The sequence below is a fragment of the Spinacia oleracea genome, chromosome 6 (assembly GCF_020520425.1).
Source record: "Spinacia oleracea cultivar Varoflay chromosome 6, BTI_SOV_V1, whole genome shotgun sequence".
NCBI classification, from domain to species: Eukaryota; Viridiplantae; Streptophyta; class Magnoliopsida; order Caryophyllales; family Amaranthaceae; genus Spinacia; species Spinacia oleracea.
This window is the reverse complement of record NC_079492.1, coordinates 104,949,092-104,974,993: the sequence shown is the minus strand read 5'-3', so window position 1 is coordinate 104,974,993 and position 25,902 is coordinate 104,949,092. Positions and strand designations below refer to the sequence as shown.

General features: G+C 39.2%; 1 protein-coding gene across 1 annotated transcript; it reads left to right on the top strand.

Moving 5' to 3' along the window:
* The first annotated feature begins 14,317 nt into the window (after positions 1–14,317).
* Positions 14,318–15,487, top strand: LOC110778152 (uncharacterized mitochondrial protein AtMg00810-like). Its single transcript, XM_021982713.2, has one exon. It carries the CDS (start codon positions 14,318–14,320, stop codon positions 15,485–15,487), a length of 1,170 nt encoding a protein of 389 aa, XP_021838405.2.
* Positions 15,488–25,902: the final 10,415 nt, after the last annotated feature.

Below are 25,902 nucleotides of genomic sequence, written 5' to 3'. Positions count from 1 at the left end.
ATTACTTTGTTGCCAGTTCAAGAAATAAGCAATGCAATATTGTGACACAGCAAGATGAAGCTTCTCAGCATACAAGTTGTCATACTGTGGGAAACTTAGCTGATGTAAGTCAGATACAACTGCCAAATAAGACTAGTACTAGCATTGCTGTAAATATGAAAGATCATAGAATGAACCTAGATCTATTGCATGCTAGGTTAGGACATACTTCTCTGTCCAAAATGAAATGTATCAATGCTGATTTTTGCAAGGGAATCACTGAATACAATTGTGGTGTTTGCTATAGTTCCAAGCAGCATAAATTTCCTTTTGGTATAAGTGAAAGTAGATCTATTGCATGCTTTGATTTGATACACCTAGATCTTTGGGGACCTTATAGGGTCAAAAGTCTGGATGGGGCATCATATTTTCTTACTATTGTGGATGACCACAGCAGAACTACCTGGACATACTTACTGCATAATAAAATGCAGGTTCAGAAAGTCATAATTGAGTTTCTTTCTATGGTAGAAACTCAGTTTAATACCCGAGTTAAGAAGGTTAGGTCTGACAATGGGACTGAAATAGTGAAAGAATCTTGCATATCTTTGTTTGCTGCTAAGGGTATATTGCATGAGAAAAGTGTACCATACACACCTCAGCAGAATGGAAGGGTTGAGAGAAAGCATAGAAGTCTTCTGGAAATTGCTAGGGCTTTGAGATTTCATGCAAATCTTCCCAAGAAATTCTGGGGAGAATGCATTTTGACAGCAACTTTCTTAATAAATAAAATTCCTTGTAAGGCTTTGGATTGGAAGTCTCCATTTGAGGTCATGTTTAAAACTCCTCCAGATTATGATAAACTGAGAGTGTTTGGATCTCTTTGTTTTGCTCACACAAATAGCATACACAGGGATAAGTTTGACTCTAGAACAAGAAAGTGTTTGTTCATTGGATATCCCAGTGGTTATAAGGCTTTCAAGCTCTATGATCTGGAATCTCACTCTACATTTGTCTCCAGAAATGTGATTTTCTTTGAGACAGTCTTCCCATACAAAGTGTCTTCTCTGTCTGACATTTCCCACCCACCTAAACTTGTCCAGTTTAATTCTGATACATCTCAAGAAGACAACTTACCTGAATTTAACACAAATTCTACTCCTCTTTCTTCTCCTCTTTCTTCTCCAAACACTAATACTGATTTCTTGTCTCCTCTGATATCTCAAAACACACCTACTCACTCTTCTTCTTCTGAATCTTCTCATTCCATTTCTGAATCCACTCTTTCACCTGTTTTGGAACAAGTTGTTGTTCCAATCACAAACACAATTCCTAACTCTATACATGTTTTAAGACAATCTTCTAGACCACTTAAACCTCCCTCAACTTTAAAAGATTTTGTGGGCAGTTACATTCCTCACAGAGAAAAAATCCTTCCACCTGGAAATGACAATGATAGTCAATCTCTATCCTTCAATGTACATAATCCTGTCTTGGACCCTGGTTCTGTTTCTTCTTTTGAACATGATGATCATTGGTTACTTGGTTTAGCTCTTTCTGATTATGATACTTGGGAATCACTTGCCTTTTCTGTCTCTGTTTCCTCTTCTGATCCTAAACACTACAATCAAGCAAAGAATGATGAAAATTGGGTGCTTGCCATGGATAAGGAGATACAAGCACTTGAGAGCAACAATACTTGGGAGCTTACTGTCTTACCTAAGGACAAAAAGGCTATTGGTTCTAAATGGATTTACAGAACTAAACTAAACCCTGATTACACCATAGATAAACACAAGGCTAGACATGTAGCTATTGGTTATCAGCAGATAGAAGGGAAAGATTTTACTCAAACATTCTCCCCTGTTGCTAAACTTGCAACTGTAAGAATTGTAATTGCACTTGCAGCCATGAGAGGCTGGACACTATATCAACTTGATGTCAATAATGAAATTTTGCATGTGTAGACACCTACTTTTGTCCCCGTTCCCGAAAGGGAAAGGTTCGATGATGAAAGCATAAATCTCCACTTGACAACGCATCTCCTATAAAATAAACGAATCTCAATTCCCCTTTTCATTTCACCCGAAACCTGCTATTTATGGAAACCTGCTAAAAATAGTAACTGCCGTAAAGGGTAGCTTCTAAAAGTGGCAAGTCATAAAAGATAGAAACCTGTCAGAATTAGGTGTTGCACTCCAACATAAATCCTAAATGAGATAGAAAACTGCAAGAATCCTATTCCTAATATGATTCGGAAATAAGAGTTACGTATTAATTAAAATCCTAACGAGTCTAGAGTTCGTAACGGGCCCAGACGCATTCCGTCATGAAATTGGTACGCACTAAAAGACTCGATTAAGTCTCAAACTCTACGGATTTCAGGAATCCGAATCTGACTAAGAAAACAGCCCAGACCCTATTTTCAACGCCTGGCTCTGGGCGCCGAAATCTTCGGCGCCCAGGCCTGGGCGCTGAAAGTACCTGGGTACGTGTTTTTTCCTAATTCTTTATGGATTAGAACTCTGCAATTCTATCTTTCCACGAACTCTTCCCTATAAATACAGCCCCAAATTCGACGTGAAAAGAACACACACAACACACAATTCATATTCTGAGTATTGACTCCAACCCTTAGCCTAAGCCTCACGCTGCGAAATTGTTCACGCGTTCTGTCGCAATCGATCCACCAATCGATCAGAACGTATCCTGTCCCATAATTGAGATTCGTTAAATAAAAAGGAGAAATAGCAAAGTCAAAGTGGTTAGTTTTCTGAGAACCGTGACGCACCTCTCAAGGGTGCGTCGTAATGTGTCCCTTTTCGATGATTTAATTGCTTTCCTCGCCCTTTTTATGAACTGTTAAACTAACTAAATCTGATTGTTCTATCACGCCTAACAAATATAATATTTTTGGGAAATTGGATTATCATGCTAGGTCCCTTAATACTATTTAAACCAGATAATCATGATCGATCTAGTATTATATGTTGCATATTGCTAAAATCAACTCAGATTAGTTTAATAGTTAACGCATGTCCCTTCAATTATTTATGCTGAGCTAGTAAGGATATCCTGCCTCTGGAGTTATCGACGAGCGAAGTACTCCTCTCGGTAGTTACAGTCCCCCGAACCCTCAATCTCTACCTTGCGGGTGTATGTTGAGAGATCCCTACACCAGGGATTACAAAGGGAACCTACGGCCGTCATGGTCAAACATAATTGCACTCCCTTTATGTCACGATAACCGGGTTTTGTCAGTTTATCTCATTGTCGTTAAAAACTGAATGGCGACTCCTATATTACTAGTCAATTGGGTGTAAACTCACAGGAAATCCAATTACACTTGATTGAATAAAAAGAATCGTCACACCCACGAGGGACGAGGTCACGCATTAGCCTCGTGCTTTTTCGACCCCCTCACAGTGGCGACTCCACTGGGGATAGTGAAGGAAATACTCGTGCTTGTAGGTAATCAAAATAGCCGAAGGGTGAAACGATCCTACCCCGCGTTTATTTCCCCATCAAGTTGGGACGACCTGAAAATCAGCATATTAATGTGAACGGGCAGAACCGCATAAGAATCTCGGCTCCCTCGGGAGTTGGGACTAAGGATACCTTTTTCCACCAATAGGGGGGTGCATACGCCGCGCATGTTGCCCACTCGGTACTTGTGCAGGTAGTACACCTATCCCGAACCCAATCGCTCGCTCATTAGGTCCCTCTCGCCTGCATGCCCCCTTGGCTTGCACTTGCGGGTTGGCCTCTTGGGCGAAATTCGTCTGTTGAAGACACTACCTCGATCGGGGCATGTGTTGGATCTACGATAGAAGCGGTACCAAGCCAGGCGCAAATAAACTACCCATAGAAGCCTATCATAAACTACGTGACATATTTAATTTTCAAATCCATGTTTGTAATGTAGTTATGTATAGCGAAATATGTGATTGTGTGTGACAAACTATCCTAGAAAACCAACGACCTTAAAAATTGCCTAAACATTCATAGACTAATTTGCCAAAGAGTTATACCGAAACACGTGTTCCGCAAACCCGAATGATCGCCACAAAAATAAGCGACGCTCGGGATGGCCTGTAACGAATCCCACAAACGCTGCTACGCGTAAAGGACGTTATTAGGCAAGCACGCAAATCGAAGTCGCATAAACAGAAGACAGAAAACGAGAACCAGCCAGGGACGCATTTTCAACGCCCCTGGCTGGGCGCCAGAATTTCTCGCGCCCCTCGCTGGGCGCTGAAGTTGCTGCTTGGCCTTCTGGTCAGGCGCATCAGCCTCGGTGCCCGCGCGAAAGGAAAATACGTAGCGCAAAAAATGTCCATAAAAAGAATTGCTACGAGGGCGTAAGAAAAGCACTCGATTTCAAAAGCGACTCGTGAAAAAATTAATAACTCTTTGTGTCGTTGTTAGGCCTCCTACGACGGCAATGCTCGGCACCAAAACCGAACATGCTAATAACTATGAATGTCACACGGGCAAGTGTTTCGAAAATCCAAAGAATGACCAAAATAAAAAAAAACCAAAAAAGTGTACCGACAAAAGAAAGAGTGAAAAACCAATTTAGAGAGTCGAAGTCTAGACTAAGTAATGCTTGAAACTTTGGGAACCTAAACTTTAGCTTATCTTATGCCTAGGACTGGTCCTGCCACTTGGTGCCGATCAGGGAATCAACGGTTAGTGCGTCTCGAAGATACATCGCCAACATCAGGTTTAGTGACTCCAAGCTCCGTCCGTCATCCCTCATTTCAAGGATCTCCGCTTCCCCAACCTCGATTCGCACCTTCTAACATGTTCATCGAAGATTTGCAAGAGCAGATGGCTCAAATGACCCGACTCATGGGCCAACTGAAAATGGAAAATGAAGCTTTAGCGGATGCGCAAGCCAAAAATGACCTCGATAACGAGAAGAGGATTGAAAAATTGGTCCTACAGCAAACCATGGGGAGCAAATACTTCTCCCTCGATCCTGAACCTTTTCCTGGCAAACTACCAGAAAAGTTCAGTTCATCTGACTTACCAAAGTTCAAGGCCACGGACAACCCCCGTGATCATCTACTGAGCTTTGTGAATGCCATGAAATTGAAAGGCGTGGACAAATCCATGTATTTACCTGCCTTTCCTTTGTCCTTGGAACCCGTGTCGCTCAAATGGTACTATCACCAGGACCCTAAGCTCTTCCCCACTTGGGAAGACTTCGTCAATGTCTTCATCAAGCAATACTCGTCGAACATGGATTTCCAAGTCACCATGCGCGAGCTGGAAGTTCTCTTCCAAAAGAAAAATGAGGGTTTCACGACCTACTTTGCTAGATGGAGGGACCAGGCGGCCCAGCTAATCAATAGGCCTCCCGAAACAGAATTGGTCCAAAAATTCATTGACAACCTGGACCCGGCTTACAGACAACACCTTAGGTACCTGGGACTTGACACTTTCAAAAGAGTTTATGATGCGGGAATAAAGATCGAGGACGACCTCGCCAAAACCATACAAAGCAAACCCACGTATAAAAGCAACACCTATAATCGGGGTAACACATCCCAAGCCCAAGAAGTCCATGCTGTAGAAGAGACTCCCGCCCGAAGGAGCCTTGGAAGATGGGTCCGAGACCGAAAGTTTGCCCCACTCGGGTCGACTTTGGTACAAGCCTTTGAAAGACTAACCAATCAAGGAAAGTTGAGACCTATAGGCCCCACCCGTGACCCTCCTGTCAAAAGCAAATATTGGGTCGAAGGTACTTACTGCAAATTCCATCAAGGAAATGGGCATGACACTGAAAACTGCTGGAATCTAAAACATACGATCCAGGACATGATAGAGGATGAAGTGATACCTCTCCCTAACGTTGGCAAACCCAAGAACAACAAGAGCCCACTCGGCTCTTGTCACATCTCTCTCGACCAACCAGAGAATTTCGACCCCACGGTGTATATTACACCTCAAGGTGCACCACTCGCTGTGGTCCCTATGGATCGAATCGAGAGAGAAGTGTGCGGTGTGTGGAATGATGATGCTGAAGATGTTTACCTATCTCAAGTGTTGGGCCAGGACCTCTTCACTGAAACTTGGCCCGGGTATGCTCTCATTGACACCACCCCTCAGGAGCCCGAGGTCGACAACCTCACCCGATCCGGGAGAATATACCAACCGGATATTCACCCACCTCCTATGGACGACATCCCGGTTAGGCAAACTCCTGAGAATGGACGGCACGCCACCGTCCCAGAAGTCATTGAAATCCTCTCCTGAAACAACTAAAAAGAACCAAGGCCGAGATTACCATCTGGGATCTCATGTGTACTTCAAAGGAACATCGCGAAAAGCTTATTCGCTCACTCGATCTCATCTCAGTACCTACAGGTATCACACCTGACTCATTGGTTAGCCATGTCACGAGAGATGCCGGAGAAAAGGCCATAGTTTTCACTGATAAAGACTTACCCAAAGAGGGGGTGCTCACAATAAAGCCCTTTACCTAGTGGTTGGATGCAAAGGACAAAACATCCCCCTAGCGCTCGTAGATAATGGTTCGGCGGTTAATGTCTGCCCATTGCTAACCGCCCATTGCTTGGGGCTAGGAAACGATGACTTCCAAACCTCCACGCAAGGGGTACGAGCTTATGATAACTCCCGAAGGCCTGTATTGGGAAAAATCAACCTTACCATACAAACCGAGCCTGTGGCACGCACCACGGAGTTTCAAATAATCGACATCAAGCCCACTTTCAACCTCCTCTTGGGGCGACCTTGGCTCCATGACTTAGGAGGTGTGGCTTCTACCTTGCACCAAATGGTTAAACTTAACCATAACGGGGTAATACTAGAAATCCGCGCCCCTCCTCTCGACGTCAGTTGCACTATGGTTGGAACGGCCGAAACTGCAGATGACCTTTACGGGTTTTAAATGGAAGAAACAATCCAGTTCATCGAAGATTATGATCCAGCATTCCTAGACCCGCATGCATCCCGAGTCATCCCTAGAATGCTGTTAGCTCAAGGTTATTTCCCAGGAACCCCATTGGGCATAAGGAAGAAGGAATACACATTCCATCCTTTTCCCGACAAATCTACTCCCTTTGGCTTAGGCTATGAACCAACGGAGGAAGATATTGCTGACCGCCTGTCTAGGCTACGCCTTAACAAAGCCAAACAAACCACCCTCCTTTCCCCGTATCAAAAGACCCTTAACGGGATGTTCGTTCGGGAAGGAGAAGAACACCCATGCTATGATTTCCCTGAACCCTTCGTTCAGGATGGCTTGCTAAAACCCGGATTTGAAATTTTCCATGACTGCCACACCTTGGATGAGGCACCCCACCTCACCAAGACAAAAACAGCTGAAATATTGGACAACCAGGCTCTATGGACATTGTTTAACGAATCAAGGCCTATGGAGAACGAGACTGTGATGACTACCCAAGCTTTACAAGATGAAGGTTTCGATCCAACCCGGTTAATCTCTCCTGCATCAACACTAGAAGAGGTCGAGAATGGATGGGTGAAGACGTATCAGTGGGTCAATGCAAAAGGAATAGAATTCAAGATGAGTACCGGTGAAAGACCGAAGTTTTATGAGACTAAACCCCAGGCTTGAGCCACATAGAGCACCATTAGTAAAAAGCGCCTAGTACTTCTTTAGATTGATAAAAAAAATAATAGAGACTTTAGATGGTCCTAAGGCCCCTTAGAATATGGGTCAGTTTTATTTCAGTGTGTTTTCCTTACTTTCCGAATCAATAAAGGCGTAATATTTCTCCTAAAAATTTTATACTAACATTAAATAAACACTAAATGTACTTGCAAAATACAAAAATAAAGAGGCGGCCCACTCCAGGCCCAACAAACAAAGCCCACTCGGTTTTGAAATAGTGCCATGGGAACCGATTCCCGAAACCCACAAAATAAACCACACTATCCCATTCATATCCCCAAAACCTAAAAAGCCAAACCAGTGTCATCATAAGAGTCAATCCATGCAACCAAGAATCAAAGGAACTCAAAATCCAAAACAATGCAAATGTTACCAAAAAAACAGATTCATAAAACATAGATTCCATCATACCCTTCACTAACAACACGCACTTCAACCCACCTCAAAAGCCTACACAAAGATCTTCATAACTTCCGCACCCTAACCCCATTTTCAAAACTGTTTCGAGTCACGAATAGAAAAAATTAATCCGGACAAAAACGCATTTCACGCTAACAGTCAAAAAAGCCTCCAAAATAGCCTCAAAATTGGCTTTAAATACAAGCAAAATATCAAGGCACAAAAAAAGAAATAAATGCAAGAACATGTGAAGCAAAGCGTCAAAAATTGACCGCCCAAATCATTTTCAGCGCCCAGGGCTGGGCGCCGAAGTTTCTGACGCCCTAGCCTGGGCGTTGAAACTCTCTGCCTGACAAAAATTTTCTTTTCAGAAGAGCTCGTCATTTTATCCGCACACAACGGAAAAATAACGAACACTTGGGGGGTACAATACATATCCACGTATCCAAATAGGCTTACCAACCAAGAATATAGCCATACAAATTAGTCGAATTTCGAATTTCATATTTTACGCGACTTATGGCAAAAAAAAAAAACGGCAGATGAAAATAATGATAATACTTCACTCATTTGACCGATTAAGTAATATGTTTCCACCTCAGGGCATATCTACCGAAATCCGGCATACTAGAACTTATTCTAAAGCTAGAACTACACGCGACCTGATTCTGACAAGATACGTAGGCAATCCTTACCAAGGATTCGGTCCAATAAAAAAAACGAATATTCTTTGTGCAAAAAGTGTTAGACATATAAAAACATAAAAAAGAGGAGAAAAAAAATAAATGAAAATGAAAAATAAAAATACGCCTTTATTAAAAAATAATAAGAAGGAAAACAAAGTGCTAAGAATAAAAACAAACACAACTGAAATAAATAGAGGGCACCTACACCCTAGCAAGAACTACACTACTCTAGTTCTTCCGGATCATCAAATAAAGTCTTGTAGAGGGCAATGTTCGCAGGATCCACCCCCACAGTCTTCTGCGCTGCCCCAATATCAATCTCCATAAGAACCGGCTCCTGGACACTAACTTCCAAAGATGCCAAGGCTTCAGAAACATTCTCAGTTATAGCCCGCTCAGCCTCAAGGGCACAGACAATGGTGGGAGAAGGATTATTATGATCAACTAGACTAGCCACTGTTTCTACAGGCGGCTGAGCCTTCCTAACCCATACATTGTTCCGGCGACGATCTCCACGAGAGCTTGCATTTCTTTTAACAACAGCAGGCCCCTTCATGTTAGGCATATTTTTAGGCCTGAAACTGGAACGGGGAGGAACTTCCTTTCGCTTTCGATCAGGACGAGCTTTCACAGTCTTAATACTATAGGTACGAGGTTTGGCAGAATCAGGACCCTCATACTTAACACGAATACGAGGTATCAAAAGCTCAGCCGGCTCCCCATTTCGAGCCTCGGTCCTCACATCTTTATCATCGGAGTTCATCCACAACTTGTAATTTTCAGAAAGACCCACAAAGCCATTTGTACCTACGGCCCAACGCGGGAGGCCATCATAATACTTAGCCCACGCTAGGACCCGTGTTTGTGAAAAGGCCGCTACCTTAGGTGGTACCATATCAGAAAAGGGGATAGTCTGCCTTAAACCATATTGACGCATGACTCGGTAAGGGAAAATATAAATGGGACGAGATAGCCCCAACAAAGAAACATAAATCGATACATCAGAACCCCCTGTCATAGTAGTCAAACCCCACCATGGTACCACCCACTTAATAGAACAAATGCCATAAGTAAAAAAGGAGGTCCATTCGGCCTCGTCCTGGCCTTGGTGCAAGTATTTTCGGTTACCCAAGGCTATGGGGCGATAATGTTTAGGATCGGCAGGAGCTTCCAAAAGTCTAAGCCGTTCCGCAAGCCAAATATGCGAAAACAGGTACAATCGAATCAAAAGAATGAAAAAAAAAACGGTCCCTGGGGCGCAGTTTCAACGCCCAGGACCAGGCGCCGAAAACTCCAGCGCCCAGCCCTGGGCGCTGAAACTCAGCCCCAGGCAAAAGAAATATATGCAAAAGTGGCGTATGCGTGCGCAAAGAAGAAAATTGATTACCTGCAGTAATAGGGGGCTTCCCTTAAAATGTTCAGATTTGGCATCCTTCTTCAGCTCATCCGCACTCAGCAAAGTCTCGGCAACAACCAACGACATGCTAGAATAGCAACTTTCCATCTGGCTAATCAAGGGGATCAACCTTATGCACCGAACTCACCATTGTTATTCGACAGAAAATAATGATTCAACAAGCAAAATACTAGGGCTCGGATATTCAATTTCTGTTCGGTCATATTCTTACTAGGCCTAAAGTGATGTTTTACAAGTTTTGCCAAGTCAACCTTGTCATCTAAAACAATTTCAGCAAACATGTTATCATCTAGTCCTAGGAAAGCCCTTATGGTTTTTTTACCCTCTTCAATAGTGCCGGGAGTAACAGGAGTAGCATTAGTAGGATAACCAAGGATCGCAGCAAATTCATCGGGCAAAGGACATATTTCGTTGCCCCGAAAGGCAAAAACATGATGATCGGAGTCCCAAAAGCTTAGGGCAGCATGCAGAAAGTTATAATCAATATTAATTTGTTGTAAGCCTAAAAGTGCCTCTAAGTGGTATTCTTTTAACAAAGCTTTTTCTATATGAGTAAGGGCCCGTAGCCAACGCCTAACAGTCCGTTGGAGTGAGAAAGTAGGGATCGACATGGCAAAAGCAATGAGTAATTAAAACACAGCAAAAAAAAGAGGGAAAGAATTTGAGAGTGGTGAAAAATAGGGACGTATCTAGCTCCTATATATAGCTGGACGCACCCAGTGACATCCTGATCCCATTCAGAAACATGTTAGGAAATCCGAAAGTCAAATATCACCAAGAAAAGACTTTCAGCGCCCACGGCTGGGCGCCGAAATGTTTAACGCCTGGCCTTGGGCGCTGAATATGCAGCCCAAGGCCCAGATTTCACAAAACACGCAACAGGAAAGGACTTAAGACCGTGTTGCTAAACACGAGGCCCTATTGCAAGTAGGATCAAGCCCAAAGCACCTTTAGCTCCCAAATAAGCAAATATAAACATTAAAACTTGGTCAAAACTTAGACTCGTCTCAGAAAATACTTATGTACACTTTTCAAAAAAAAAACAAGTTAAATATCATGGTCATTCTTCAAAACACCAAAAATATGTGTCGTCAAGTCGTTGGTTTTCCAAATAAGAAATGTTTGTGTGTTAAAGGATTAACCCGGGCCAAGCTAAAGCCGGATGTCGCCTGAAAACTAAAGTCGCACTCCACGGCTTCGCTGAAGTAGCACACTACTATAAAAGGTCGCTCGCACATATGAGTATGACCCCAAACATGATTACAAGATGCGAAAAACAGCCGACGAGCCCCAGTGCTTGGGGGCTCGCGAAAAATAGACTCCAACAAGGAGCGCACGATCAAAATCACATTCCCGGACTGCGCCATACACCATATCATGTTTGGATATCTCAAAAAAACAACAGGTTCGACCTCATCGAAAGGTCGTCATTGACACTTGTGCACGGTCCTCTGATCGAAGACCAAGTCGAGCCGTAAAGACTAGCTCAAAATCACGAAAGCAGACGGTCGCAAGACAAAGGTCCGTCTGAACACGTTGTCAGCCCACGTTCAGGTTGCAACTAAATTCGAGCATCCCTCGAAAGAATTCGCTCTTGCAAGAATGGATAAAAAGAAATTCTCAAAAGAAATCATAAAAAACCAAAGAAATAGGAACTTGCCCATCTTCAGTTGGCAAGACCGCGACACGGGAATCCCAAATCAAAAAGACGAATTCAGGTTCGCTCACCTCCAGCGAGCGGGGCGTCCACCCTTAGAGGACAGGGCTCGCCCACCTTAGCGGGCGGGGTCTGCGTCACTAGCCGCGCAGGTCCTCAGTTTTCCAAAAATGAAGTCTTCAAAAACAAAATGAAACAGGCTCGCCATCTTCAGCCGGCGGGGTCTACGGCGCAAACCACGTAGGTCCTTATTTTCAAAAAAAAAACACAAAACAAATTTCAAAATAGATTCGTCCACTTCTATCGGACGGGGTGTCCACCCTTAGCGGACAGGTTCGCCATCTTTAGCCGGCGGGGTCTACGTCACAAACCGCGTAGGTCCTTATTTTCAAAATTCAAAAACAGATTCGTCCACTTCTATCGGACGGGGTGTCCACCTTTAGCGGACAGGCTCGCCATCTTTAGCCGACGGGGTCTGCATCACTAACCGTGCAGGTCCTTAGTCGCTGCAGCGATAACTTTTTCTGGTTTTCCCTTTTCCAAAAATTAAAAGGATTGGTTTTCCGTTTTTTCCAAAAAAAGAGCGATGTGCTGGATTTTCCTTCGTTTTTCGTCCCATAAAAACAAGGGGGTTTTCTCGTTTAGCTAGCCCTGAAAATGAGAATCTTTAAAAACATTTTTACCTCGTGATTGGGCTTGGCCAGGCCCAATTACACTTTATAGCTTTGATTTCGAAAACATCTGTAGCTACTCCCAATGACAAAGTGAGGGAGTTTCTATGCACCTTTAGATCCTTCCAATGACAAAGTGAGGAAGTTTCTATACTATTAGTTGACTAATCCCAATGACACGTGAGGGATATGTCGACATTTCAAGTGATGACCCTTAAGTCAAATGTTATCACTCGGGGGCTCGTGAGACCCTCGCAAAACAGGTCACATACACCATGGCTTGTGTGACGCACTCCGTCTAATACTTTGACCATCGTCTTACTCCAAGACTCAGTCAAAGTGGGGGCAAACTGTAGACACCTACTTTTGTCCCCGTTCCCGAAAGGGAAAGGTTCGATGATGAAAGCATAAATCTCCACTTGACAACGCATCTCCTATAAAATAAACGAATCTCAATTCCCCTTTTCATTTCACCCAAAACCTGCTATTTATGGAAACTTGCTAAAAATAGTAACTGCCGTAAAGGGTAGCTTCTAAAAGTGGCAAGTCATAAAAGATAGAAACCTGTCAGAATTAGGTGTTGCACTCCAACATAAATCCTAAATGAGATAGAAAACTGCAAGAATCCTATTCCTAATATGATTCGGAAATAAGAGTTACGTATTAATTAAAATCCTAACGAGTCTAGAGTTCGTAACGGGCCCAGACGCATTCCGTCATGAAATTGGTACGCACTAAAAGACTCGATTAAGTCTCAAACTCTACGGATTTCAGGAATCCGAATCTGACTAAGAAAACAGCCCAGACCCTATTTTCAACGCCTGGCTCTGGGCGCCGAAATCTACGGCGCCCAGTCCTGGGCGCTGAAAGTACCTGGGTACGTGTTTTTTCCTAATTCTTTATGGATTAGAACTCTGCAATTCTATCTTTCCACGAACTCTTCCCTATAAATACAGCCCCAAATTCGACGTGAAAAGAACACACACAACACACAATTCATATTCTGAGTATTGACTCCAACCCTTAGCCTAAGCCTCACGCTGCGAAATTGTTCACGCGTTCTGTCGCAATCGATCCACCAATCGATCAGAACGTATCCTGTCCCATAATTGAGATTCGTTAAATAAAAAGGAGAAATAGCAAAGTCAAAGTGGTTAGTTTTCTGAGAACCGTGACGCACCTCTCAAGGGTGCGTCGTAATGTGTCCCTTTTCGATGATTTAATTGCTTTCCTCGCCCTTTTTATGAACTGTTAAACTAACTAAATCTGATTGTTCTATCACGCCTAACAAATATAATATTTTTGGGAAATTGGATTATCATGCTAGGTCCCTTAATACTATTTAAACCAGATAATCATGATCGATCTAGTATTATATGTTGCATATTGCTAAAATCAACTCAGATTAGTTTAATAGTTAACGCATGTCCCTTCAATTATTTATGCTGAGCTAGTAAGGATATCCTGCCTCTGGAGTTATCGACGAGCGAAGTACTCCTCTCGGTAGTTACAGTCCCCCGAACCCTCAATCTCTACCTTGCGGGTGTATGTTGAGAGATCCCTACACCAGGGATCACAAAGGGAACCTACGGCCGTCGTGGTCAAACATAATTGCACTCCCTTTATGTCACGATAACCGGGTTTTGTCAGTTTATCTCATTGTCGTTAAAAACTGAATGGCGACTCCTATATTACTAGTCAATTGGGTGTAAACTCACAGGAAATCCAATTACACTTGATTGAATAAAAAGAATCGTCACACCCACGAGGGACGAGGTCACGCATTAGCCTCGTGCTTTTTCGACCCCCTCACAACATGGCTTTCTTGATGAGGAAGTCTACATGATTCCTCCTGCTGGTTACACTAAGGCAAAACCAGGAGAAGTTTGCAGACTCAAAAGATCACTTTATGGGTTGAAACAAGCATCAAGGCAATGGAACAAAGAGCTGAGTAAATTTCTCAAAACTCTGAAGTTTCAGCAGTCTACTCAAGACTATTCTTTGTTTACAAGACATCTTGATGGGGAGTTTTTGATATTGCTGGTTTATGTGGATGATATACTCCTCACTGGTACTTCAATATCTCAAATTGACAAAGTTAAAGTTGCTTTGGATAATGCCTTCACCATCAAAGATCTAGGTCAGTTGGCATATTTTCTTGGTATTGAGGTTCACAGAAATGACAAAGGAATATTCCTCTCACAAAGAAAGTACATCAAGGATATTCTTGTTGATGCTGGAATGGAGGAGTGTGATCCTGTTCTTACTCCTCTATCACGTGGCTTAAAAATTTCTACTGATGTTGGTGATCTAATTGATGAACCTGAAGTGTACAGAAGATTAGTAGGAAGGCTGTTGTACCTCAGTATTACTAGACCAGATCTGTCTTACTGTGTTCAACATCTAAGTCAGTTTGTTCACTCACCAAGAACTCCACATTTGCGTACTGCTCTACATGTTCTCAAATATCTAAAAGGCACTTTAGATGATGGCATATGGTACTCATCAAGTTCTGATATGCAATTGTCAGCATACAGTGATGCTGATTGGAGCTCTTGCCAATTCAGCAGCAGATCCCTTAGTGCCTATGCAGTGTTTCTTGGTCCTAATTTAATATCCTGGAAGACTAAAAAGCAAAGAACTGTCAGCAAATCCTCTACTGAAGCTGAATACAGAAGCATGTCAGCTACAGCTAGTGAGTTGGTTTGGATACAAGGCCTGCTTGAAGATCTTCAAGTCAATATTTCTCTTCCTGTTACTCTATACTGTGACAACACTTCAGCTGAACATTTGGCTCAAAATCCAATGTTTCATGATAAGACTAAACACCTCAAGAGGGATATGCACTATGTTCGTGAGCAAGTGGAAGCTGGTTTCATCCAAACATCTCATGTTTCAAGCTCACAGCAACTTGCAGATTTGCTTACAAAGCCTTTGCCTTCATCTCAACATCATGCTTTATCTGCCAAGCTTGGACTTCTCTCTAGAATCCAGCTTGAAGGGGGAGTATAGAAGATATAGTATTTTATTTATAATTACTTTGCCAAGTTGTTACAAGTTAGTTAGTCCTAGTCAGCAGTTTGTTAGGATTGCTTGTAGTATTTAAATGCTTCCCCTCTCTCTTTTCAGTTGATGAGATTCAGTTAATACAAAACTGATTCTTCTCCCAATTTGCTTCAACAATACGCTACTCTTTTACAATATCTCTAGTCGGTTTTCTTCTTACTCATTTCAGATCAACGTGTTAGTCAGTGATTCATTTTTATCTAAGGGCTAGTTTGGTTAATATTCTAAAATATGAGAAATTTCATTTCCTAGGAAGTGAAGAGCAAAGAGATTGTTTGGTTGATATGTATATAGGAAGTGAAAATTCCTAGGAGGTTCTACTTCCCCCAAAATGGGGGAAGTTTCTTACTTAGTCTTTCATAGGTAAGTAAAACTTCCCATGAGAATTCTAACTTCTTATGCTCAACCAAACAAGAATACTCAATTTCTAAGAAGTTAAAACATATGAGAATTGCAAATACAAGGGAAATATAACTTTCCAAGTCATCACTAAATACTAGTTACACACTATAGTTCAAAATTAAATTCCTAGGGGGTGAATTGCGAAATAATTGAACATGCCACACTAGCAAATTTGTTATGACTTGGTTAATTAATAATTGTGTTCTTCATCACTTAATCTATACTAATAATTGGTTAATTAGTAAGGATTGAACACTAGACCTCTTGAATTAAAAGTTACAATTCTTACCATCTTAGCTATCCACAATGATGTTACATCTTTCTATAAATAATAAAATATAACCTTTTTAAAATGAATAATAATGAATTCACGAAAATAACAGAAAAACAAAAACAAAAGGGAATTAATTACTTTTAAAAAAAAACTTAGGGTAATGGAGTGAAAATATGAGTGTAAATATGAGTGCAGAAAAGGGATACATTAACAAGGGTATAATAATCAACTAATCACGAAGAAGAGAACTCGACTTTGTTTTGATGTTCGGATATGGGAAGGAAGTTTGTTGACCGGACTCTGATCTTGCATGGACATCCGATAATGGCACCACCTACACACATATATATATTTTTTTAAAGTAAATTCCACTAAAAGTAAAACCCGGAGTAACGCCCGAGCCACAAACTAGTTGCTTACTAGGTTAGGTCCCGTGCAACGCACGGATGTGACTAATTTTTTTTTCTCTGTTCTAAATAATTTAATTAAAAGAAGTTTTAATAAAATAAAATCAATTTTATCAACGACTGTTGGGATAATATAAGAAAAAAACTTATCAGACAATTATTAGATATCATTTTTTTTGGAATAAATAATATTCGTAACCATACCCGTACCCTCGATCTATCATAATTTTTGGATATGGTATTGATTTGATAACCATATCAGTTATAATACCTTATTTTCTAGATTGGGTATATAACAAACTTTCAGGTTTATAAGTAATTTTGTTGGACCCACTTTTTAACACTTGTTTTACACAAAATAAAAAATAAAAAATTATTTTTAGTTCTGGTATGTTCGTATAATAACACATTTCAGTGTAATTTGTTTATTTATTTATTAACTATTGTAGGTTAAGAGTATAATGCATTTTTTTGAAAATTTTATATGAAAATCAAAAAAATATTTTTCTATTTTGCTTTTACGGAGTTTTCGTAATAGCTTACTACGTATATTCTAGACACAATAATATAAAAAAAGCTGTGATTTTTTTTCCATTTCTAACATATATGATCTTCAAATCAGTAATAATTTTTTTATTATCTTTGTCGTAATACATGAAATCATAATTTTTTTTTTCATATATATAATTCTATTATTTTAAATAGAAGAGAAGAAGAAAAAAAAAATCAGGAAATCAGATATTTTAAAAGATTCTTAAATTCATTTTTTAAAAAAAAGAAAAAAAATACATCCTCCGTTCCGGAAATATCGCACCATTTGTTTTTTACACTATTCACACTACGACTTTGGCCATTTTTTGTGATCCGTATGTAAGGAAATTTTAGTCATGTGGAGCTATGTTATATTCGTATCGATATATGTTTTTCTAAATATTGATTTTTTTATAATTTTTACTTGCACACGATTTGAGATATTAAGAGTCAAAATAATGGTTAAAAGAGTAAAAGTCAACCATGGTGCGATATTTCCGGAACGGAGGAAGTATTAAGGACTCACCAGGACGTGACATATGTCATTCCTGGTGAGTCTTTTATACCCGTACCCTCGATCTATCCAAATTTTTGGATATGGTATTGATTTGATAACCATATCAGTTATAATACCCTATTTTCTAGATTGGATATATAACAGACTTTCAGGTTTATAAGTAATTTCGTTGTACCCACTTTTTAACACTTGTTTTACACAAAATAAAAAATTATTTTTTGTTCGGGTATGGTCGTATAATAATACATTTCAGTGTAATTTGTTTATTTATTTATTTATTAACTATTGTAGGTTAAGAGTATAATGCATTTTTTTTGAAAATTTTATATGAAACTCAAAAAAAAAAATTTCTATTTTGCTTTTACGGAGTTTTCGTAATAGCTTACTACGTATATTCTAGAAACAATAATATCAAAAAAACTGTGATTTTTTTCCATTTCTAACATATATGTTCTTCAAATCAGTAATAATTTTTTTATTATCTTTGTCTTAATACATGAAATCATAATTTTTTTCATATATATAATTCTATTATATTAAATAGAAGGAAAGAATAAGAAGAAAAAAAAATCAGGAAATCAGATATTTTAAAAGATTCTTAATTTATTTATTTTTAAAAAAGAAAAAAATATTAAGGACTCATCGAGACGTGACATGTGTCATTCCTGATGTGTCTTTTAGTATATAGTAATAGATAAAATAATGGATAAAGGTTAATTAAATATGAACTTAAATTATTTACCACGTGCGCAAATAATACTTCAACCGTGAATGACTTTTTTCTACAACGTATTCATAGGTTTAATTTCTTCACTGTATGCAAACTTTTTTAACGACCATACATGTATAGTATCACGGAGTACTCCCTCAATCCCTTATTACTCACCCCGTTTTGACCGCTATAACGTTTTAGATAATTTAATTGACTTATTAATTTATTAGGTGTTAGTTGATAGTGAGGTATTTTTATTTTATTTTTTAATATTGTTAGTGGAAAATGTGTCGGATAAAGGGGTGGGTGTGTGGTGAAGTTGGATTTTTTTTAAGGAAATAGGAATATATGTGGGTTATGGTTAAGTGACAGAAATGATATATATATATTTTTTTAAAGGAAGAAAATAATATAATATTAGTAAAAATATGTCGTTTATAGAAATGAGACGAGTACTAAGGGACGAGTATTAAGGGGCGGAGGGAGTACTATTTTTATTGCAACTATGGATCGAGTATGTAAGAATAAAGAATTATAAGACTATATAATCTTTATACGTCGTAATTAATATATTAACAATTAATATACGTCGAGAACCATATAATATCTCGTACATGCAAAAGTTTAGGACTTTTAATTATACTAGTAGCTGCCTGCGCGCCTTGCGCGCAGTGTGGCTGAAAATCTCAAATTTGGCACCGATGGTGTTTTAGCACCCTATGAGTAGATGACATAGTAGTATTTATTTATTTATTTATTTATTTATTGTGCTTTCATGCCACAAAAGTGAACCTATTAATCAACGTACAATTTATAGTGTACACAGGTATGTCTTGGCAAAAATATTATAATTTACTACAGATTACATCGACAATATTAAGCATAAGTTCATGTAAAAAAGATATTACTTGTTCAAAAGATCAATGGCGGATTTCATTTCCACCTCTTTCCTAAGGCTATTCATTAGCTTGTTTGTTATTCTTCTATCATGTTCTTCAAATTTAATGATTTTCGAAGAACGTTTTTTTTAAAAATTAATTTTCTTTTGACATTTTAAGGTTTTGGAGTAGGAATTTTGATTCAGTCAATTAACATGTTGATTAGTGTTGGTTTTTTGACAAATGATTGAATTAATTGTAGTTAATTATTGAAATTGGAAATTTGCTAATCGTTATTTGCTATTGCTATATGCTGATAGTGAACTTAGTTGCTATTCTAAGTTGGTCCATTGAAATAAAGAAATAGGGGAGTATGAAGGAAATATGTCATCGGTCCAAGTTTGCATTTAATGAATTTAATGTGAAGTCTAATAAATAAGGTTCAGTATTAATTAAACAAGTTAATTATTTAGTGAGATCAAGTGATCTGAATGCCTAGCTATAGACCGTTTCAGTTCAAGTGGAATTAATAATATTAATGCCACAATTTACTCTTGACTGAACCCGTAGGGTCACACAAATAGTGCGTGAATGGATCAAGTATTTGGGTGAGTATAATATTCAGTAAATACTCAAAATGGATAATCGGAAATGATGGATGTTGGTTTCAATGGGAGCTAAACAAACCATCAAAAAGCAAAGTCGAGAATATTTGTCTGAAACAAAGATATTGCAGGACACGAAAATATGGTTCTTATCGAAATATTATCGGAAATGGAAATATTACCATAATCGGAAATATTACCGGAAACAGAAATATTGTTCGAAATAGAAATATTACCAAAAATGGAAATATATTGTCGGGATCGAAAATATTACCGGAAACGAAAATATTATATGAATCGAAAATATTGCCAAGATCGGAAATTGAATCGGAAACACAAAGCTCGATCCATGAGCCGGAAGCACGGGCCAAGGGCCGCATGCAACTCGGCCCATTGAGAGCGTGTGCACCATCCAAGGCACCAACGCATGGGTCAGCGCAAGCCAGCCAATTAAACGCCAGTGCTAGGCCAGCGCACATGGGCCTGCGCCAAGGTGTAGGGGAATACAGTTAAACATAATAACATGTGCGGAAACAATCCCCAAAGCCAGGAAGCATGTATAAAGCACAGATTAAGCATACTTACGTTTGAAGCGTGTTTTCCTCAGTAATCTGTCAACGAACACGAACTTAGAACTCCACTTGTCGTTCCTCTACTTGGTTCACCGACACGATCAGATCCGTCTTGATAATCGTAGCTTAGACAATAAATCAAGAGTTTGTGCTTTTGGGAAGAACACGTCCATGGAGGCTGAGAGAGAATTAGGGTTTCTCTCTCTTCCTTAGGGTTTGATGTGTGTAATCTGATTGGGTGTGTTGGAAAAGTGTACTGAGGTTATTAGAATAACCTAGTAGTCATAATAAGCAAACCAACCAAGTTGGTGGGCTAGCCAACCAAGTTGGCCGGCCAAGCCCACACGCAAAGGAAATAGCAGGCGCGCACAGCTAGGCCGTGGGCCGCGTGCCGCTGCTGCTCCTTACTCCTTCGGCCCGTGCGCGCTACACAGCCAAGGCCTTTGGGCCAGCGCTGCAATGCCATGCACGCTGCGCCCATGGGCCTTGCGCTTGTGCGCTCCGTCTTAGCTCGTGGGTTGCTTTTGTATTGCGATTAAATTATCCTTCGACAATTTATTTATCGTTTCGTACTTGACGATCCAATGTCGTACGATATGTTTATTCGTCTCGCCTAGCTTACGAATATACGCAATACGATATACGATTTCACGATCCAATGTTTAATCGTATAATTATGTTTTCCGAACTAGTTTCCCAAAAAGCTATTAAATGAATTTCCGATTCATTTAATCCGGTGATCTGTTACATGCCAATGGTGTGACCTTGTAGGTTCAGTCAAGAGTAAGTTGTGAGCTTAATATAGATTAGAACTCACCGATCAGAAGCATTGCTCCAGCTAGCTGTTCCGATCACTTGATCTCACTAAACTAGCTGTTCGCAATTAATCTGAGCCTTGGTATTAGACTTAATGCACCTTTAGTGAAGGACATATTTCCTTCACAAGGCAACAACGCCAGCTCGCAGGCCAGCATGTCGCGCGCGCACGGGCAACGCAAAGGCTTGTAGCCCGCGGTTGCTTGTGCGCCAAGACAACTAGCTTGTTGTACAAGTTACTTAAGCCACAAGAAACTGACTTTTGTTAGGATTAGGATTCTAAAGTGTTTGATTCCTAATCTAAGTTATTAGTTTCTTAATCCTATCCTATGTCTATTATCTTAATCATAATACAATTTGGTTAAGGAAATTCTAGAATATTCCGTACACTATAAATATGAACCTAGGGTGAAATATTTATAACATACTTTCAACATACAATTCATTATCACACCAATCCACACGTGTGACTCTAAATCAAGAGAGAGAATTGTAACTTTGCTAATCACCAGAAAGTGAGATCCCGAAATCTTAAACACCTTATATTGAGATTCTAGTTAGTCGAGTTTAAGAAGGATCCGAACGTGCTATGGACTATCTACGGAGGGGCGAATTTTGGAGCTCTATACTTGTTCTTGTTTGGTTCGGGAGAAACTAAGGGAAGACACACATCAAATAGTATGTATTCTTAAATTATGCTAATTGATTATGTGATTTACATGGATTCTAGCAATTATAGTTTTTCCGCATGTCAATTAGATTGTTCATAACCTAACAGTGGTATCACGAGCATCTTGTTTAATTGCATAATCAATTATAATCAACATGGATTAAATTTTATATATTTGCAATGAATTAAAGGGGTGAATTGATTTCGTGGTAATTAATTGCAAATTCATGCGATTATTTAATTATACGTTAGTAGGATTTTCGGTAGCTTTGTCAATACTCATCAGAATATGATGTTTTTATAGTGAATTCCGAATGTAAACGGCATTTTAAAATTTGAAGCTTAACTATGACTTTTCAGAGGTTTTCATTTTTCTGATGCATAATTATAATTTTAATGATGTTAAAAACCAATATTTGCAAATCTTGTTTACTAATCTTGAATTAATAAATGACCAACTGCATATGATTAACAATTTCAAGATTTAAATTCGTTAACTATGCTACCTAATTTATAATTATAATTAATTTGTTGAATTTTGAATAAATTGGATTTTGTTTCGTTATTCATAATTAATTGATAATTTAATTGGGATCTCATATTTAAAAAACCATCAAATTTGTTAAAGTTTGAATCTTAAAAATTTTATGAACTCTAATTTTAATCCCTAAAATTTTTTGTAATCGGAAATTGTTTTATTTAATGATTTTTCGATTTATCGCCTAAAACTTTTTGAAATTAATACGATTTATTAATTTGTCATAAGAAATTAAGAAAGTTTCGATTTTTATAAAATGTTCACGAACTTGCACATATGAACAAGGGCGCAAGGGAAGGAAATAATGCCCTTGGTCCAAATATGCATTTAATGTTAAGTCTAATAAATGCGGCTCAATATTAATTAACAAGTTAATAATTCAGTGAGATCAAGTGAGCCGAATGCCTAGCTAGAGGCCACTTCAGTTCAAGTGGAATTAATGATATTAATCCACAGCTTACTCTTGACTGAACCCGTAGGGTCACACAAATAGTACGTAAACGGATCAAGTATTTAATGGAATTAAATACTCCATCTATGGATATTCGGAATCGACGGATCTTGGTTTCAATGGGAGCTGAGATTGTCAAATGCAAGAAATGAATACTCCGGAAACGATGATATTGCCGGAAACGGAAATATGGATCGTATCGGAAATATAAATATTATCCAAGTCGTAGATGTTGCCGGAAACGGAAACATGGTACGTATCGGAAAATATTATTGGAAATGGAAATATTGCCGGAATCGGAAATATTGCCGGAAACGGGAATATTGTCAGAATCGAAATATTATCGGAATCGGAAAATAATTCCGAAAACGGAAATATTAAATATTTGTTCGAAACGGAAATTAATTTCGTAATCGGAAATATTAAATATTGTTCGTATCGGAAATGAATTCCGGAATCGGGAATTTAATCGGAAAGCGTATCGTACGAATTAGCATCGGACGAGGCTTGCTAGACGAAGGCCCAGCACGAGGCCAGGCCGACGCCCCGCAAGCCACACGCATCCACGCCAAGTGCTCGACCAGGACCAGCGCAAGGCCAGGCCCAGCCAAGCCTTGGCGCGCGCGCACGACAAAGTAAGATGGGCTGCGAAGCAAGGCCCATGCGCTGTGCGCTCGGCGTGGGCCGCAAGGCCTGCGTGCGGGCGTGCATGCGTGTGTGTGTGCTCGTGCTCGTGACGAATCCTAATGTTATCGGAATTCGTCATATGATTAAATCCTAATCCTAATAAATATATAATTTGTTTAATAGAGTTTTAATAAGATTCTAATTAAATAAATTAGTATCCTAATAGGATTCCAAGTCCTTTTCCATAACTCTATAAATAGGTGCCTAGGGTCACATATTTACATCGAGATTTGAAGTATTCAAAGTTAAGATTTTCAATCAAAAATCAGCCACAAACACTTGCCCTATTTAGCCGAAAATCCTAGTACCTTAAGGGCGATTCTAGTTGGTCAAGCTTAAGGCGGATCCGGACGTGCTGTGGACTATCTACGGAGGGACGACACTTGGAGTCCTAAAGACTTGTTCTTGTTTGGTTCGGGCACAACTAGGGAGGGCACGCTACAAAGTGTATGCATCTGAATTATGCTAAATGATTATATGTAAATAATATGATTCCCGGCTTTATGGTTTTTCCGCATGATTTATGTTTATTCATATGTATCATAACCTGACTGTGGTATCACGAGCCTCTTATTATTTTCATAATCTAAATTGCATGAACATCGATAAATTTTACAAATTTGCAAAGTAATTAAAGGGGCGATTAATTTTCGTAATTAATTGCAAATTGCGTTTATTTAATTATATGTACGCAGTTTTTCGGCAGTTTTTTCGTTACTCATCCTAATCGAGTGATTTTTGTGTCAATTCCGCATGTAAAAGGCATTCTAAAATTTTGACAAATAAAAAAATTTCGGCCGAACCCAGAATTCCCAAATTCGAAGCCTAACTATGACTTTTCGGAGGTTTTAGTTTTTCGAACGCAAAAGTTTGTAAATTTAAGATGTTAAATTGAATATTTGCGATTCTTGTTGATAAATCTTGAGTTTTTGATTGACCTACAGTATATGTTTAACAACTTTGAATGCCTAGACTTGTTAATTATACAACCTAATTTGTAATTATGATTAATTTGTTGAAATTCGAATAATTTAGAATTGATTTGTTTTTCATAACTAATTAATAATTTAATTAGGTATCCATGATTAAAATCCACCATAAAAATTGTTAATTTATGTTAAATTTTTAATTTTTATGACCTAGATTTGAATCCATGTTAATCGGAAATTAATTGATTAATAAATTTTCGATTTTTCGCCCTAAAATTATGAAATTAATATGATTTATTAATTTGTCATTAATTTTGAATTTAAAAATTTTAAATTTTTATATAACACGCCCATAAATCTTGCACGCACAAAGCAATGGACGCTACGTGTTACCCTTAAGGGGTGTTGTATAGTGCGGGCACGCGACGACGAGCAAGGGAGCTCGTCGCCCGTGCGGTACAATGCAGCGAGCAAGGGCCATAGCACACGAGCACAAGGCAGCACGCTGCCTTGTGTCGAGTGTCGTGTGCAGCGTGGGCGAGTAGGCAAGGGCGACGGGCCAAGGCGCAAGCCAGCGAGCAGACGCGTGTGGGCAGCAAGCGTGCTGCGCCACAGGGCGCGCTGCCGCGCCCAGCGAAGCAAGCAGACGCGAAGCAAGCAGGCGCGACGAGTGGGCGGGCTGCGCGCAGCGTGGCCTGTGCTTGCTGCCTTGCGTGTGGCCTGCTTGCGTGGTGCTGTACGATCGGTCGAGGGGCGTTAAGCCTCGTGCACTCGACGGGGCTTGGGCGCAAGCCCAAGTGCTCGTCGTGTTACGATTGAGTCGTTTAGAATTTTAATTTGAAATTTTCAGTTCGGAAATAATTTTAATTAATTTTAAAATTAATAATTTAAATTGTTTTCTCGGATTTTAATTTTGAATATTATAATTATTATAAATTTTATTTATACTAATTATTCTACTAAAATTAAACCTTGAATTAATTTAAATTCATTTAATTAAACTGAAAATAAATTAAATAAAATGGATTCAATTATAAATTTATATGAGCTTTAAATTTTAATTAAATTTGTATGTTTCTGGTTAGACTAGAAATACATTTTTATTTTTAAAATTAGTAAAGCATATGAATTTATTGGTTTAAGTGGGAGCAATTTTAGTCATAAACTCTTGATTAGGTCTACAAATCCTTTAAGGTAAAACAACTTGAATAGAATTAATAAGGACTGAATAATTGGTAGATTATTATATTGGTGCCCTTGATTAGTTGCTGCAAATATTTATGTGATGCATACAATGTGTTTTTACTAACCAATTATGTGGGCCATTCATGATAATGAATGGGTGAATGGTATATATTGTATATGTACTGTT

Excerpts from the sequence above, each read along its gene's own strand:
- LOC110778152 (XM_021982713.2), top strand. The coding sequence starts at position 14,318 with ATGATTCCTCCTGCTGGTTACACTAAGGCAAAACCAGGAGAAGTTTGC.